The sequence below is a fragment of the Rutilus rutilus genome, assembly GCF_951802725.1.
Source record: "Rutilus rutilus genome assembly, chromosome: 13".
Classification (NCBI taxonomy): Eukaryota; Metazoa; Chordata; class Actinopteri; order Cypriniformes; family Leuciscidae; genus Rutilus; species Rutilus rutilus.
In genome coordinates, this window is record NC_140218.1 from 14,607,517 (window position 1) to 14,625,490 (window position 17,974).

Consider the following 17,974-nt stretch of genomic DNA (forward strand, 5'->3'; position numbering starts at 1 on the left):
ACTGGGACCACTTCTTTTTTTCCCATTTATGTAAATAATCGACCATTCATTTTCAAAAAGGTATGCTGATGATATTGTCATATACTGTATGTATATAATGCTGATTCTCTACAAACTCAATCTCTTCAGTATGATTTTACAAGATTGACTTTTGGATAATAAATTAGTGTTTAATAAAACTAAGTCCTATATAATGATTTTGGGTTCTAGACAGAAACTTAAATCCAAAACTTGTTCTTGTGTTTTATCATGTAAAGTACTCCTTTGCATAAAGCTGATATATTTCTTTTAAATCACATATTAATCATGTTTAACACAAAGTCAACTTTGGAATTAGTATTTTGCATCAATCTCAAAATTGTTTTTCATTCAATGTTTGTAAGAACATGCTTGTTTCTCAACTAATATTTCCAACCCTTGATTATTGTGATGATGTTTATCAAACGACATTAAAATTAGATCTTGCTTCGTTTAATACAGCATATAATAGACTTTGCAGATTTGTTTTGGGATGTTCTTTTTTTAATCATCACTGTGCAATGTATGATGCACTCCAATGGTCATCCCTGAATGCAAGAAGACATATTCATTGTCATCAATTTATATTCAAATGTATTTATTTTAATTATCCCAGTTTTTTAACAATACTTTGTACCTTTTTTACACCTTTTTTACTTGATGTACGAATATGATTCTTTTTTATTTATTTATTATGTTGTGATTGTGTTACATTGTATGTTAGGACCCCCTCGAAAACGAGATGGTACATCTCTCCAGGGGTTAAAAAATAAAAAATAAACATTGTTTAATATCATTTCAGAATGCACAAAGATCCTACGCAGTGTGTACGAAACTGAACTGAACAACTATAGTTGTTTGTTAATGACGTATTTAAATGCATATCCGAGGTGTTTCATGCCTTGGTAACCGTCCATTAAACCCTATTACCAAGATGGTTTTTCAAACAAATCTACCTCTTTTATGTCTTCTCTTTCCATCTTTCAAGCAGAGGTGACAAAGAGCGGGTGATGTGAGATGGACAGAGATTGAGACAGATCAAAGACATGTCGGAAAGATAGAGTGAACTAACGCTCTCATCAAACAGCCAAGGAAAAGAAACCAAAAGATAAGACGCAAACACACAAACACTATCCATTCATTCAGGTATCACACAAAGTAAATGACCAAAGCTTCACATTCAACAGTTTAAAGTGACATTTACATCAACAACACTGACGATTTGTTCGTTTAAGACATTTAACAACTGAGCCCACATTTGACAGAGTTGGCACCTCAAGGTGAAGAAAATAAGAACGCCAGACACGTCACGAACAACACTGATCTGTCAACTTTCCACACATTGCACTGAGACAAAGGTGTAGGTTTGCTTTGTTGCTATGGATACAGAGGAAGATTTTGTTGCCGTTTGGCAGAGGAGGACAAGGACGCTGGTCTGTACTCTAGACTCAGAGACCCGTCTCAAAAAGTCATAACAGAAGAGTTGCGTGGGAGCAGTTTCTTATCACGCATTCGGCATAAACTTGAGAATGAACTGAGCTTGACATAAGAGGTGGAAACAGATTTGTGCAGTACTTCTAAACCATTACACAACTGTACAGGTGAAGTGAGTAATTTCTGCGCCATATACATATATATATATATGAAGAGTTCAGATGCAAAAGCCTCTAAGTGCCATCTGAAATTTTCTTCTAGAATGATAATTTTTATAAAGCTTGTATATTTAAGTTAAGTAATTTCACTTAAATGACAATTCATAGGTAATTTGCATTGCCATTTAAGTGAAATTATTCATCAATAAGATTTTTTAAATGTTATTAAACAGAGTCTCTTGTATTATCCAAAATACAACCTGTAAATACAATACTGTACTATTGTGAAATATTATTACAATTTAAAATAACTGTTTTCTATTTGAATATATTTTAAAATGTAATTTATTCCTGTGATGCTAAGCTGTATTTTCAGCATCATTACTCCAGTCTTCAGTGTCACATGATCCTTCAGAAATCATTCTAATATGCTGATTTGCTGCTCAAGAAACATTTTTCATTATCATCAATGCTGTTAAATGCTGTTCTTTTTATCTTTATGTTCAAAGAATCCTTAAAAAAAAAAAAAAAAAAATTGGTACAACGGTTTTCAACATTGATCAGAAAATCTGCATATTAGCTTTGCCAACACATACATAAATGACATTTTAAAATATATTCAAACAGAAAACAATTATTTTAGATTGCAATACTATTTCAAAATATTACATTTACAATATTATTGTATTTTTGATTAAATAAATGCAGCCTGGGTGAGCGTAAGAGACTTCTATTAAAAACATTTAAAAACTTTTGAATGTTATAAAAGGAAATGAAATACACAGGGACTTGGACGACTTTTGAATAAATCTGAATCAGTTCATTTACAAAACAAATGCTTGGGCATCCAAGCTCTACAACTCAAATGTTGAAGTACAGTCCACACAAGAGTGCCACTTCCTCAGTATTTTAAGACACACTCCGCAAACTCCATGTAGCTCAGCGCTCCCGAATTCTCCTCAGACGGACCGTGCTTTTCTCATATCATGAAAAGGCTTCTTCGGTCAGCGAGAGCATCACAAAGAGGCGAGAAGTGCTCTCTACGCCTCTTCCCCTGTCTGTGCCAAATGTTCAAAGGCTTACGCTCACGTCCGCTGCTGGTGCATGATAAAGCTTTCTCCTCACTCTGCTCTGACTACATGAGACACAAGAGCCGCTGAATTAACGGACCAGCTCAACCTGACGCACAGAAATAGAGAGATTCTGAGGCAGTGGAAAAGAAAACGAGGGTGAGAAAAGGAGAAAAACGAGGATGAAACGACAAAAAGGAGCAGAAAGAGAAAAAAAGGGAGGAGAGGAGAGCAGAGCAAAACAGAGGAGAAAAGAGAGAGGCGTAGGGAAGCATCCACTAATGAATGTCACATTGGCACACTTTGATCTTGTATTATTCAGATCTTACTTCCTGAAGAGGCACCTAGGTTACGACCCATCACTGCTGACACACACCTCAAAAGCCTCATGCCATCCTCCTTACTGCCAGTACTGTGAAACCGTTGTTTCAAACGATTTCAAGTGTTTCAATTGTCAACAAACTATTTTGTGCCAAAATGTACTTTCTAAATTTTCCCTTGAAGTCCATTTACAATGCTAATAAAGCTCTTGCAACATAATAATAAAAAATAAAAAATGATGTAATAAATAAATAAATAAATAAATAGATGGATGTAAGATATATTATGGCACAATTAAATAATTAAAATGAAATTATTATTATTATTATTATTATGCAACAATTGAAGTTGAAAAATGATGGTGCAATAAAATATAAAATTGATTAAAAGGTATGTTTACATTAATTATTGTTAATTTATTACTGTTGGTGTTTGCATTCAAATGTTAAAGAAAATTGTTAGCATGTTTTAACCTGTATATTATACATTTGACACATGGAAATCAGATGTCACAATAACGTGGTGCCAATCCAAAATAAATAAATAATTTTGCAACTTAACTTTGGTATAAAAATGATGGTGCAATATATTTTTTTAATAGTTTTATTTATTTTTGTAAATTTGAATACAAACACACACACACACATACATATATATATATATATATATATATATATATATATATATATATATATACATGTGTTTGTGTGTGTGTTTGTATTCAAATTCACACCAAAAAAAATAAATAAAAAAATGTGTTAGTGTGTTACCTTCCACATTATATATTCAAAATATGCAAGTCTAATCCTAAGCAAACAATGATAATGATGAGTCTCACGAGACAGGAAATCAGAATTACATGGTGCCAACCCTGAGGCTCTCACACACACACACACACACGCACGCGCGCAAAAGAGAGAGGGCAGTCTATTCAACAGTGTGTGTCTCCTGTGCCACATGCTCTTTTCATATTAAAATGCACGAGCTACAGCTAACCTTTCAGCCTCGCGAGTGCTTTATCGCTTCAACAAAAGCCACCATCTATCCGTCTTTTTCTGATTTTCCCTCCTTATTCACTCCGTGCTCCTCTTGTTAAAAATGCATCGGGTCCCTCACATGCTCGATTAAGTCGTTCCCTCCCCCCGTCTCATGCTAAACTCTAATATTGTTACACTGCATGTAAATAGCTAGCAGGGTAATTTGCCGTGCCAAGCAGGAGCCCCACACACACACACATACACACATACACACACACACACACAATACACACATCCAGTGATCACTAGGGCCAAATAGTGTGCCTTAGTCACACTTACACACACACACACACGTGGAGCACCAGGTGAGCACTTCATCGCGTCCAGTTTTAGATGAAGTGGCTGTGTTGCTAATGGGTCGGTGCCATGCTAATGCAAAGCACGCTGAGCTAGCGAAGGGCACACAGCCTGACTTAATGAACGAGAGCGGGAGAGGACGAGAGACACTGGAGCTCAAAACATCTGGAGTCGCTCCTGCCTGGAGCACAACCTGTTGTCTATCCGGAGAGGGATGGGAATGTGAGGAGGAGGAGGAAGAGGAGGAGACAGTAAGAGCCATGGGACTGAGAGAGAGGCTGAAAATAGGGTCAAGAGAACGAAGCGATGCTAGTGCCATCGGTATGCTTTATGGAAAGGCTCAATCAAATGGTTCTCAATCAAATTAATATGCAATTATTAATTGATTCAAAAATATATTAAAGAATACTTTAAAATAAAATAAAAAATATGTAAAAAATTATTTATTTATTATTTTTAAAATATTATTTAAATACCTTTGTACACCAAATTAGTTTTAGTATTTTAGTATCATTGAGATACTTTTATAGTTTTTATTCATATTTTGAGTTTTTATTTATTTATTTAAGTTTTCATTTTAATTTTAGTTAGTTTTAGTAATTATGATTTGTGGTTTTGTCATTTTTATTAGTTTTTTTAATATGTCTAAATTGTTTTTAATTCAAACAGTTTTTATTTAAGTTTTAGTTTTAGCTATTTTAGTACATCAAGTTAAACTAAAAGAAAATGAGAAATGTTGCCTGGACAGCTATCTGAAATAAAATAATTTCTACGTTTTTTAATATTTTATTTGACTTCAGTTCAATTTATTTTATTTCATGCAACAAAAGTATGGTTTTAGTTTTAGTTAACTATAATAACCATGTGCAAAATAAAAGCTAGTATGGCATAACCAACATGCACAAAGCCGTGTTGTAGTCATTTGTCTACAAATCATAAAACAGGAAATAACAGTATGTCAAGGTCAGTAAGGCTCTTAAAAATATGATATAAAGGACCTTTTTATGACATGGCAAAGTTAGTTTGTGTTGTCAAATGTAACAATCCCCCAAAAAAGTTATGATATTCATGATATTGTCACAAGATGAAGACGGAGGTAGACAGGATCCAATACGGAGCGATTTTTATATTACAACAAACACAGGAACGGACAGAAGGTTTAACAGTGCTTGTGTGAAACATGGGGTAAACACACACACAACATGCAAACATCGACCGACAACCAAAGACTGAAAACAGAGGAACTAAATACACAGAGATAATGAAATGATAACAAACAGGTTTGATGATTAAATGAGTATCCATGACAACTGATGACTGGCGGGAAAATCAAACAAAGGAACACATGTGACTGATGAAAACAAACTGAAAGTCCATGAAAACAAACTAACTGAACATAACTGTGACAGATATATCATTTATCATAATAATATCTTTAAACATTTTAAAGAGCTATTAAACAAAATAAGAATGTTTACATTTTATGAACGTTTGGAAAAGTAGGAAACCCAAACAAATGCATTTCAGACTAGCTTTGAACTTTTTTTTTTCAACATTGCGGACATCTTTTTTTTGTCATTGATCTGAGAACAGAGAAAGGTTGGATTTCAGCAAAGGAATGGGAGCAAGAGAGAGCGAGTGATGTAAGAACTGCGGGAATATAACTCATGAGCAGTAAAGCTGGACGGCTGAAGTCGGGGATGCTCATGAGTCGTTAATGAAATGACATTAAAAGTCTGATCTCATCCCTGATATCAGCGAAAAACTGCTAACACCACACAAAAATTACATCCCTCTCTCACTCGGAAGCAGTAAACACACACACACACAGCACGGTCCCATAAAAATAAACTTGTCTTAGTTTTAACGAAAGAACGACAGAGAGAAAAAGAGGGAGAGAGTTAGACGACAGGAGGCTGCCTTCTCTCTTTGCCGTGTGAGACTTACGACTGATGGACACTGCAGTTGTAGAAGACAAAATCCACGCTGGCAAACTTCTTCCCAGTCTCCTTGGATTTCAGATAGAGCTTCACCACCCGCTTGTCACCTGCCAGCAGACAAACAGTGAGCTTCAGCGCTTTCTAACAAGCGGATGGAGGCTTTTAAAAGAGTGTGCCTTACCACCTTACCCTGGTTGCGTGTGATGGGAGCGATCTCCCGCGCGGAGGGGGACAGGCAGTAGATGCGTCCCCCCATGATGTGTCCCTCCGTCTCAGTGTAGTCCTCAAACGAACAGTTGACGCCAGCAACCAGACTGGGGACGTTCTGAGCCTGAAGAACCAGCTGTAGGACCGAACACAGATCAGGAGACAAGAACAGATTTCAATTTGAATGTGCTTTATTGGGCATGACAAACACTGAACATTTGTACAAAAGACACCTGGACTTTCATTTCCAGTTACTGTCTGGATATTTTTTAGCTGTAATGCGTCTCCGGTGCAGTCAGACAGCGATCTGATCACAATTAACTGCGCAAAATGCAAATCCATATTACATGAAAGCTTACTTTGCTGAAACATTTCTGTCATTTTTCGACATTTATTGACAGATGATTCAAAATGTTACTTTTTGCACTTCGTTTCTTTCATTTATTATCTTGTTAATAAGGATTAGAAGAGAAGAAAGGGGGAGAAAGAGAAATTCGAGATTCCAAGTGTAATCCAGTGAAAATGTGAAGATATCACTACAATCACTATCACAAAATCAATCATATTGATAAATAATTTTTAAATAAATTAAAATATGTAATAATTTTTTCTTTTATTTTTGGTTGAAAAGTTAAATCATCTATATCAATAAAAATATTTTTTTATATTTTTTAAAAAGGTTGATTTATATGGAAGCTTGTTTCCGCCACAGAATAAAACATTTTAAAAGATAATTGCTACTTTTTATCTCACAATTGCGAGTTTCAATCTTGCAATTCTGACTATTTCTCAGAATAGTGAGATATAAAGTCAGAATTGTGTGATATAAAGTCACAAGGGCGTGTTATAAAGTCATAATTGTGTGATATAAAGTCACAAGTGCGTGTTATAAATTCAGAATTGTGTGATATAAAGTCACAAGTGCGTGTTATAAAGTCAGAATTGCGAGATATAAACTCAAAATTGCGAGAGAAAAAAAGTCATTTTTTTCTGAGGAAAATTACTTATTTCCTCAGAATTGCGAGTTTATCTCTCACAATTCAGACTTTAGAACACGCAATTGCAACTTTATATCATGCAATTCTGACTTTTTAACACAACTGCGACAATATTACGCAATTTTGAGCTAAAAAGTAAGAACTGCAAGATATAAACTCGAAATTGCGAGAGAAAAAAAGTCAAATTCTAAGAAAAAAATACTTTTTTCCTCAGAATTGCGAGTTTATCTCTCACAGTTCTGACTTTAGAACACGCAATTGCGACTTTATATCACGCAATTGCGACTGTATAAGGCAATTTTGAGATTAAAAAGTCAGAATTGCTAGATTTAAACTCATGTGAGAAAAAAGTACGATTTGTGAGATAAAAAAAGTTGCAATTACCTTTTTTATTTTTTATTCTGTGGCGGAAACAAGCTTCCATAGATTTAATTAGGTGAGCAAAAACCAAGAGCAAAGTGTCTGTTGTCTTTCTTTATGTTGTAAAAGGACAATAAAACAAACAAGGTAAGAAAAAAAGGCTTATTAATATTACATACGTGAGTGCATAACCCAAACCACCAACGGGTTTTCAATTATCCAAATAATAATCTGATCACAACAAAAGAGATTTCATTCACAAACAAACACACACTTACCTGAACTTCAGACATGGTGACTGAAATATTGCTGGGCTGCACCGTGAGTCGGACGCACTGCTCCAGTCTGGAGGCGAAGCGTTGGGGCTCATCAGCTCTCTCACAGCGGTCCTTACGTGAACATCTAAACACAAATATTACTCAGCAGGAGGGACAACGCCATTACTATCGATTTCTGAGAATAATCAACCAGGGAGATCAAGCGCATACTTTATTAGAAAGCTGATTAGATTCGGAAGGTAAACACTGTGTTGTGTGATGAGGAAGGAAAATTTAGTAGTGTTCAAAATGAGGGGTTCTGGAGGATTTCTGGACCCTCAGAGACTCCCAAAGACATTGCTGAATCATTTCCATGACATAACATGATGAGTTTATTCATCAAGCATTTCATGTTTTTGTCCAAACAAAACCAAACTAAAACCAAACAAAATCTCTATAAAATTAGCTAAAACTGACAAAACCTTCCAGGGATGCCCTGAGTTGAAAAAATTATTCCTAAATAAAAGTAAAAAAAATGTATTCTTTACTTTTTTCTCATTACAAAATGCTAGAATAACAGTCAAATAGTAAGTTCATCATCAAGCATAGTACATACTTTGACTGAATATGCTTTTGTAAGTTGCTTTGGTTTCTCTTTTATTTATCCAAAATCTCATTGACTAATATATTAAACATCAAATATGTTCTGATTGGCTGTCATTAGCCGCGTTTCCACTGTCGGGCCAGGGCCGGGCCGTGCTAGTGCGTGCCAGGGCCAGTCGCGTTTCCACTGTCACTTCCGGGGCTTGATCGGGGCTTACTCGGGGCCAACGGCCAGGATTTCTGGCCCGTCGAATACCTTGGGCCAAAGCGGGCCAGCTCGGGCTAGAGGAGTGGTTACCAACAGAGGAGGAGTTTACCGTTGGGAGACGGCAGCGCCGGATGATTCTGTCAGCATTAAAGACTTAAAAATAAAATAATTTAAATCGCGTTCATGTTTGAATGCCTTCTGTTTGTGATGCAAAAGACTATGCGCGCTAACCGTTACCATAGTAAACATAGTAAACGCTTGAAGATACGCATAGTAAAAAAAAAACATAGCGAACGCTTGAAGAAATCAGACCAATCTTAAAAGCTATCACAGTCATGTTTTTATTTTATCTGTCAGTAGCCTAGACGTCTCGTCTCTTTAAACCGGACTATCATAAAATAAAGTAACTTTTTTTTCGGGAGCTTCCTCTGTTTCTCTGACTGAAAATATCTGTATGGGAGACTCCTCAGGTCGTATGGCATATATTTGTAGAAATTATCATTTTTTCTAAATGTGATGTAAATATGTCCTGTAGGCTACCAGATAAAGAAACAGACGCGACTGAAAAAGTAAGTGTGTCCTCTTTCTTTTGTGAAAAGTTAGACCTAACGGTAATTTATTTCTGAGTGACTAAGTTAATGTGCAATTTTGACATTTATTAATTTATTATGATCAATGTATCACTTTTTATTGTAAACCTGTGGTAAAACATCGATGCTTGGGTTTTAAATATTCAAGTAAACAAACAAACAAAAAAAGCTAGCAAACGGCCGCTTTTATCGTGTTTGTTTTCAACGCTGTTTCCAGTGATTTCTGATTAGTTTTCTGATACAACTTCCATTTGTTGGTGAAATGATGGGTTAGTGTGACGTTGTTCCAGAGAGGCGTGTTACGGGCGTGTTTTAGTGAAGCTCTGTGGAGCTTCTGGCCCGACAGTGGAAACGCAGGCCCGGTGCTATTGGCCCGAGGCTATTAGCCCGGCACGGCCCGTTTAAAGCCCTGGCCCGGCCCTGGCCCTACAGTGGAAACGCGGCTAATGTGTCTTTTAGCAAAGCATTTTGAGCATGAACAGACAAATTGTCACAGTAAACTTGTTACGTAACAAACAGATATGTATAATTAGACGGCAGACACGTCGGCGCACCCGCCATCTTGGAATGTTCAGCGTGTCGTTACTCGCAGTAAGAATCAATGATGTGACAACATTGCGCAGCTTCTGGTTTTGAAACTGCCCGGCTTTAAATTTTTAATGTTTTTACTTTTACTATGTTAACTTTTTATGTCGTGTTAGCTGTCGTGCAGGCCTTCGTCTGGTTGTATTGTGTTAGTTTAGCATAATCATCTCCTGAAGTCTATTGCAGATATAGATGTTCATATTTGCCAAACTATGGTTGCAGACGCTCAGTCAACTTGCACTCGAAAGTTCACGTACCGGCTTTGACCGTTCCAATATGGCGGACCGCTTACACATAGAGGCCCATAGAAACAGCCGCTAATGAGGCATCTATGTATACATGACGTCAAGCATAGTGTCAACAAAGCAATTAGCTTTATATTAAAACAAAACAGTCTACAGTATGTCCCCATTCATATAGGCATGTAAACGTGTGTGTATGTGTGTGCGAGCAGCTGTGGAGTCAGGAGGTGAAGATACTCACACACTGTGCAGGACACACCAGCCGCAGTGGGGATCACCAGAAGCCAGACACTCGCTACAGCTGCTGTACTGCTCACAGCTCTCCACCGGCACACGGCTCACCTACAGACACACAAGCCTCGGAATTAATTCTCAAAATCGCACTAGTTTTTATTTCAACATGTATTTTTGTTTCCAGTTGCAGTTAGAAAATAGTTCCATCTAACAAAAAAAAAAAAGTACTTTCCCACACAGTATCAGTTAAACAGAGTTAGCTTAGCTATATGCTAATGCCAGAGTCTGACTGGAATCAGCTCTAAGTGTTCTGTGAGAAATGTTCAAGTTAAGATCATTTGACAGGATTTGTTGCATAATGTTATATACCACCGAATTTCTTTGACAAATTTCATCCCCCATTTTTAAAAACAGTCTAAAAAATGGAAAGAGAAGCAAATAGCATTAGCGTCTAGAGCAAATAAAGTTGAGTTTTCGTCCGTATATTAGTGCACATTTATAGATGCAGTTTAGTTTTGGTTGTAGGAAACTACTTTTGTTTTTGGCAGACGCTTTTATCCAAAGTGGCTTACTTTGAATTCAAGGTAGGCTACACATTTTATCATGTTCATGCTGGATCGAACCCACAATTACGGCATTGCTATGGCAAGACAGACAGATGGAAATATCTAATGATCAACCTGCTTGATGCTTTCAGAGTGCTTTGTGAAATCTGAGCACTGCGGCCCAAAACAGAGGTTGCCACATTCACCATCACTGTCAGCAGTTCAACAAACACACACTTACTCATTCACACAGACATCTTGCATATTACAAACGTCCAACATAGAGAACAGCTTGCTGAAACTCGCTGAGAAATATTGAGAGCCACCTACACATGTCTACTTTCATATAGTTTCATTCAGCCATCATAATGTCTGACTGGCAATCGATCGGCTCTCAGGAGACTGGCTCCATTCCAAATCTAGACAGCTCCCTACCTAGACAGCATTTTTATTTATATAGGCATCATAGGATGCTTGCAACAAGCTCAAATAAAGTCCAAAGTGGTGGACAAAGTTGTGAGAATACTTGAAGTGCAAAATACCGTGTTTACGTTGTGATTTATGAGGTTGTAGGCCTAATACGAAAGGACAAAAGGATTAAAAGGAGAAAAAAAGACAAAGAAAATGGCAGACGACGGAGTACTAATGCAACAGTTTGACATATCAAATTCAAAGTGTTGTGGTTCTGTTTTTTTTGGGGCCTGCCATAAAAGAATGAGAGATTGCAGTTCTTTGTGGTAGGGAGTGTTCGGAGTCTGGAACATTTCAATTAAGCCGATTTTCCAATCGGAGAGTTGAGTATTGTGTCCTACCTCTGCTCTTTGTTTAAACGTCAGGGCTGGAGACTATTATACAGCAGCCATTCATACGAAAGAGAGAGAGAGAGAGCTCTCATCCCTCTCTATTTAAATGGCTGAAAGAGAAACCATTCATCTCTCTACAAGAGGAGGAGGAGGAGAAGCAAGGGGTGTATTAAATATAAATAACATCTGCAAAACGAGGCACGAGGCATTTGGGTCACAATGGAAAATTATCTCAATCAGAGAGCGTGGCAACATTCAGCTGTGTTCAAACTCAGTGGGTCTGAAATGAGCCTGGACCCCTCATAAGAGTGCAACAAAATAAAAAAACAGCAACAAAATACAAAATAAAAAGAGACGGTTGAATTATTACCATAATTTTTCAAAAAAATAAAGTCAAAATAAACAAAAAAAAAATGATAAAATATTGAAATAGAAATATATAAACTATGATTAATATAATAAACATAAAATAAAGTGTTTAATAAATATAAAAATATTGAACTACTAAATAAAATAAAATAAATAATATATAACAAAACATTTGACTAAATATAAAACAATGTAAAAAGAAGAAAATAAAACAAACCGAAAGTTTGATTGAATATAAAATAAATATAACAGTATAGAAATTAAAATATAAAATAAAATGTAAAAAAAATATATAATAATTTACCGATCGCTGACACTTTCGCAATTCCTCGCCTCGTTCCTGATCCCTGTCAAGAATTCGAACGGCGTGCAGATGTAATTGAGGATGGTGTGTTTTCTTTATTCTGTGTGAGGTTTGGACGAACCCACCGCATGTAATTGCGCCATCTGTGCAATTTGGGCCAAAAATTGGTCATGCTCTAAAGGAGGCTGTGATGATCGATGGCTTATTTTTTCATCCCCAAAACACACACACACACACACCTCAGAGAGCAAGTGCACATTTTCCATGAACACGCAGTCCAAATGAATAGGTCAATCTTTGGCCCCTCCCCCCCCCTTAAAATGACACTAATTTAGAAAGAGCAAACTTTCTAGACTAGGAGGCCTTTTCTTTCTTTTAACGCCCTCGTTTTTAGCCCTCCCTGTTCATCTATCTTCAATTTGGCCTTGCACAAAAGAAGAAATGGCAGATGAAACCATAGATCATGGCCAGGAAGCCAGACACAGCCCAGAGGGAGAGGATGAATGGGGTAAAAAGAAAGAGAATGAGAGAAGAGAGAGATTCCATGCGGCCAAAACCATTCGCAGGTTGTTTCTCGGTACACAGTGAGAGTACTTGTTACTCCAGATCCACATTAAGCCAAGCTGCAAAGGTGAAGCTCTGCTAATATAGGTTCCATTTCTTATAGAATATCTCCCACATCAAACATAAATTATGTATCGCCATCAAACCAATGAAAGCCCTGAGGGGTAAATGTCCATGGTTAATCTGGGTCAGGGTGATGAGGTCACCCAACACTGTTTCAATGATAAACAGCATCCTGGGACGCAACATCTGCGGTCATATAACTGACGGGACACACCTGTAACACCAAATTTGAAATTATAGTACATCTGTAAAGCCAAAAACTGTCAAAATATTCACACCTGTGACTATAAATCAACTGGAACCTTAGTAATATGCCAAGTTACTGCTGCTTGGCAGCTGTACACATTCTACAGTTCGACTGATAAATATACTTAATATTGAATTAAATATTGAATATTGAAGTCTTTAATCATATTGGTGTGGAGGAATATTTCAAAGTGTAATATGAGCCAACTTGAGGCAGTGATTTTACCACAGTTATGGGGGTTTATTTAACCATGGTAAAATCATGGTAACACACAACCTTTTGTAGCGTATTGCTTTTAAAGCAGGTAAAACTGTTTGTGGAAACCATAAAGCGTTTAATTTCAGGATTCTTAGATGATCAGAATGCTCAAAACAACAGTATTTGTTTAAAATTAAAGTAATTTCTATAAAATATGTTAAATGGTAGAGTACCTTTTCTAGTATCAGGCAAAATTATAAATTGAGTGAGAATAAAAATTAGAAATCAAAACTTTACAATTATATATAACACCCTGTTGTTTCTCTTCGCTTCCTAATCAGGGTTAACGTCAAGTTTTAATTTGAAGCATTATATTTTGAGGTATGAAACCTCAATTTTTTTTTTAAAGAGACATGAACTAGCGGTTACTGCACATGTTCTATAGAGAAACTGAGACGTGTGTGTTCAAATCTGTCCATTTCTCTCTCTCTCTGATGATTTCCTGCTCTCTTTTTATTCTCTTCATCAATAGAGTGGCAAAAGACCCACAAAAGAATTGTTTTATTATATCAGACATACTTTCCAAAGCACTAACCTGACAGTATAATCAACAGTTTGTCTAATTAGCACAGTATGCTGACATTCAGACTCCGCCCCCTCTGGAGGAACCACACGTCACTGCCATCATATTGGTCACCGACTTAGACAGTTATAATCTACAGCTCCTACTTTAAGATCAAGTTTGGTTACATACTTAAAATACTCTATAATTAGTTTTAAATGGTAGCTTTTGACTGGGTTATATAAAGCAACCTCCCTGTTAACATGATGAACAAGAAATAAAACATAATTAATGTTCAGTATTTTAGTCACTTCATCCCAATCTCTTTATTTTACCTCCTATAAATGTGTCAAATGCTAGAACAAACTCGAAATTCCATCCATGTTTCTCACAGGGCAAATATGCGAGAAGAAACGGCCTTCACGGTGCAGTGTTATTGAACGCAAGTCTCCAGCTACGAGCTCAATAAACCTCCTGCTTTATCAATACCAGCACACATTCAAGGATTTGTGTGTGTGCAACGCGCATGGTTTATGTATATCACCATGGCAACATCTGGCATCTGGAATGGCTCACTTGGTCACTATGTCACGTCTGGACGATCTCCTCAGTAAAATCACGGTGAGAAGGGAATAAAGAACAAATTAAGTGTTGCAAAATGACGGAATGGGGGAAAAAAGAGGCTAGCAGAGAAGAAAAGCTAGCAAAAGAATGAAAATTATGAGTGTGTGAAGGCAATGAATAGCTTCGTCCAGCTGTGAGGTGAACTGTGATTTGGTTTTAATTGCTGTAAGTGTCTTTCCCTGCCTGGTTATGTTTACACTACCAGTCAAAATTTGGACACACTTCAAATTCAAAGGGCGCACCAGTTCTCGCGGAACAATATGTATAATAATGTGTGTCTGTGTGTGTGTGTGTGTACAGTACCAGTCAAAAGTTTGGACATTACTATTTTTTATGTTTTTGAAAGAAGTCTCTTTTTCAAGCCTGCATTTTTTTTAATCAGTAATATTGTAAAATATGATTACAATTTAAAATAATGGTTTTCCATTTTTAATATACTTTAAAATGTAATTTATTTCTGTGATGAAAAGCTGAATTTTCAGCATCATTACTCCAGTCCTTCAGAAATCATTTTTATGCTGATTTATTATAAATGTTGAAAATATTTTCTAACAATATAAGTCACTTTTTATTTTAATATTTATGTTTAACTCATCCTTGCTGAATAAAGTATTAATTTATTTAAGAAAAAAGAAAAAGAAAATGACTAACCCCAAACTTTTGAACAGTAGTGTATATTGTTATACAAGATAAATGCTGTTCTTTTTTTTTTTTACTTTTTATTAATCAAAGAAAAAAATATCACAAGTTATAAAAAAATATTAAGCAATGCAACTGTTTCCAACACTGATAATAAATCAGTATATTAGATTGATTTCTGGAGGATCATGTGACACTGAAGACTGGAGTAATGATGCTGATGAACATTCAGCTCAGCCATCACAGAAATAAAATATATTTTATAGTGTATTTTTTTCTGTATTTCTGATCAAATAACTGCAGGTTTGATAAGAGAGTAACAAATTACAAAAAGTAATGTGTCCAAACTTTTTTGGAAATATTATTGAGATTTAAAACGAAAATGTATTCAAGTGTGTCCAAACGTGTGACTGCTAGCATATACATTTACTTCTACTTGAACACACACACACATAGAGTGAACTGAAGAGCTGGCAGTTTCTCCTTCCATCTTGTCACATTGCCTATATTAAGACGTCCGCCACACAAATCAGATTACAGCCAGCTGATACTTCCTCTCGGCCCTCCGATAGAGGAGTACAGAAGAACACTGACCTTCAGAGAGAGAGAGACGTGTAGAGTTTCCTCACTGTACTGTGTTACACAGAAGCCATGAGGTGCAGCTATGTGAGGAAACAATACAAGCACTGTCGTTCTGATCAAAAGCTTCTAACAGAGGGAGTGATACGCATGTACAAATATACACATGCTTTCAAGCCCACATATGCTCCCACAGCGGACACACACTGGGCATTATGCTTGGTGATGGAGCCAAATGCCGCTGTTGAAACTCGGTCAGTCTGACAGAAACACGTCCAGGTCATATTTCACACCAAAATAAAGACAGACATCAATAAATAAATATTTGAAATACAATCTAAGATATATTGTAGTTAAAAAATATATAGTACTATTTGCACTGTGACATTTGCATGGCAATTGTGCACATTTAAGCATAAAATAAAAGGTAGTACAATTAATATTACTACCAACTAGTGTTGTCAAAAATATTGATATTTCGATATCGAAAGCTCTTAAAGTGACAGCAGTCTAATAAACCTGTCATGTTAATCAAAGAGCAAAAAAACTAAATCACTCGCTGCTCTTGACGGAATAACTTTTGTAACTTTAATTGTAAGCATCAATCTTCATTTTTACAATAAAATAACACTGGATAGTCTTCACATTTGATTCCTTTGATTTCATATGATTACTGACTGTTTACTTGTCTTTTTTTTGTAAATTTAGTTCAACAATTCAAATAAAGCCTTCCTGTTCTGTGTGTAAGCTATTGCAACCAAATTACCCAAATTATATAAAAAATATGAGATAACAAATTATCTGTATAGAGGTATATATATATATATATATATATATATATATATGTCAGTTTTCCCTGTGGTATCAAAAATGTTTTCGAATATTGATATTTTCCAAGGAAATTCCAGTATTGAGAATTGTTAAGAATTGTAACAACATTAACTACTTAACTATTATAGAAATACTATTACTGTTTTAGAGAGAGAGAGAGAGAGAGAGAGAGAGAGAGAGATTATAGTAATTATAGTGTTATAGTATATATTCTTATATATTATAGTAATTATAGTAAATAATCTTCCTCAGTACAGTAATGAGAATTAGATTTTTGAGGTTGAATGTGCTTCAAAATCATGAAAACATTGTCAAAATGCAAAAGATAAACTAAACCAAATCATTTTCTTGAAGTCCAAATAAAATATCATATTTCTTTCTTTTCAATTTGATGCGATATATGAGTTGGACATGTTCTTGACAGGTTTTCATGAGTCACCCAAAAAGCATAAACAATATCTCCCCAAACTACATGAGCAATACACCAAACTGACAAATCCACTGATGGCCTTTTTTTTTTCCTTTTTTCTTTTTCAGAAATTCCTCCAAGGCTCAGATAAACATTGTAAAGTTTATCGTCCGAACGGCAGCGAGCGCTGTTTAAATCAAGCTAACGCTAATCGAAGTTTCTTCTCGCTTAGTATGGGACAGCTTTATGTCTTCCCGCGGACCCCAGAGCGGGGGAAAGAGATGCCGGGGCTATCAGCAACTTTTAATTAAGTGGGTGTGAATATGGGAAATGGAAAATTGTTCTGTCAACCCGACGAAATGGACTTTTTGATGTTTGAGGCACAACATGCGCCTCCGCCTGTCGTTTCTATTATCCAATGAAGAGATACAAAATGGAGAAAGAGAAAAAAAAAAAATGTAAAGAGCAAAGGGGGAGGCGGACGTGAACAACATACGACAAATCTTCCTCCAGATCAGCGGGAAAATGGGGAAAGAAACAGCAATATCAGTGAACATTGGTCTCTTCTCTAATGCTGTGTGATATCTCTGTAAGCCTGAGGTACGGAAGTCAACATATTAAAATGTGGGGCGGATCGGAACGCCGGATTACGGTGTGATTGCGTTTACGGAAAGTTTT

At 36.1% G+C, this 17,974-nt stretch overlaps 1 protein-coding gene across 2 annotated transcripts in view; it reads right to left on the minus strand.

Annotated features, from left to right (window-relative positions):
* plxna1a (plexin A1a) overlaps positions 1–17,974 on the minus strand; it is a 201,384-nt gene that overhangs the window by 81,004 nt on the left and 102,406 nt on the right. For both annotated transcript variants that reach the window (XM_084428130.1, XM_084428129.1), the window contains exons 5-8: positions 10,567–10,667; positions 8,119–8,242; positions 6,465–6,618; positions 6,283–6,382 (exon numbers count right to left, since the gene is read on the minus strand). In XM_084428130.1, coding sequence (XP_084284256.1) covers positions 6,283–6,382; positions 6,465–6,618; positions 8,119–8,242; positions 10,567–10,667 — 479 coding nt within the window. The remainder of the gene's footprint in view (positions 1–6,282; positions 6,383–6,464; positions 6,619–8,118; positions 8,243–10,566; positions 10,668–17,974) is intronic.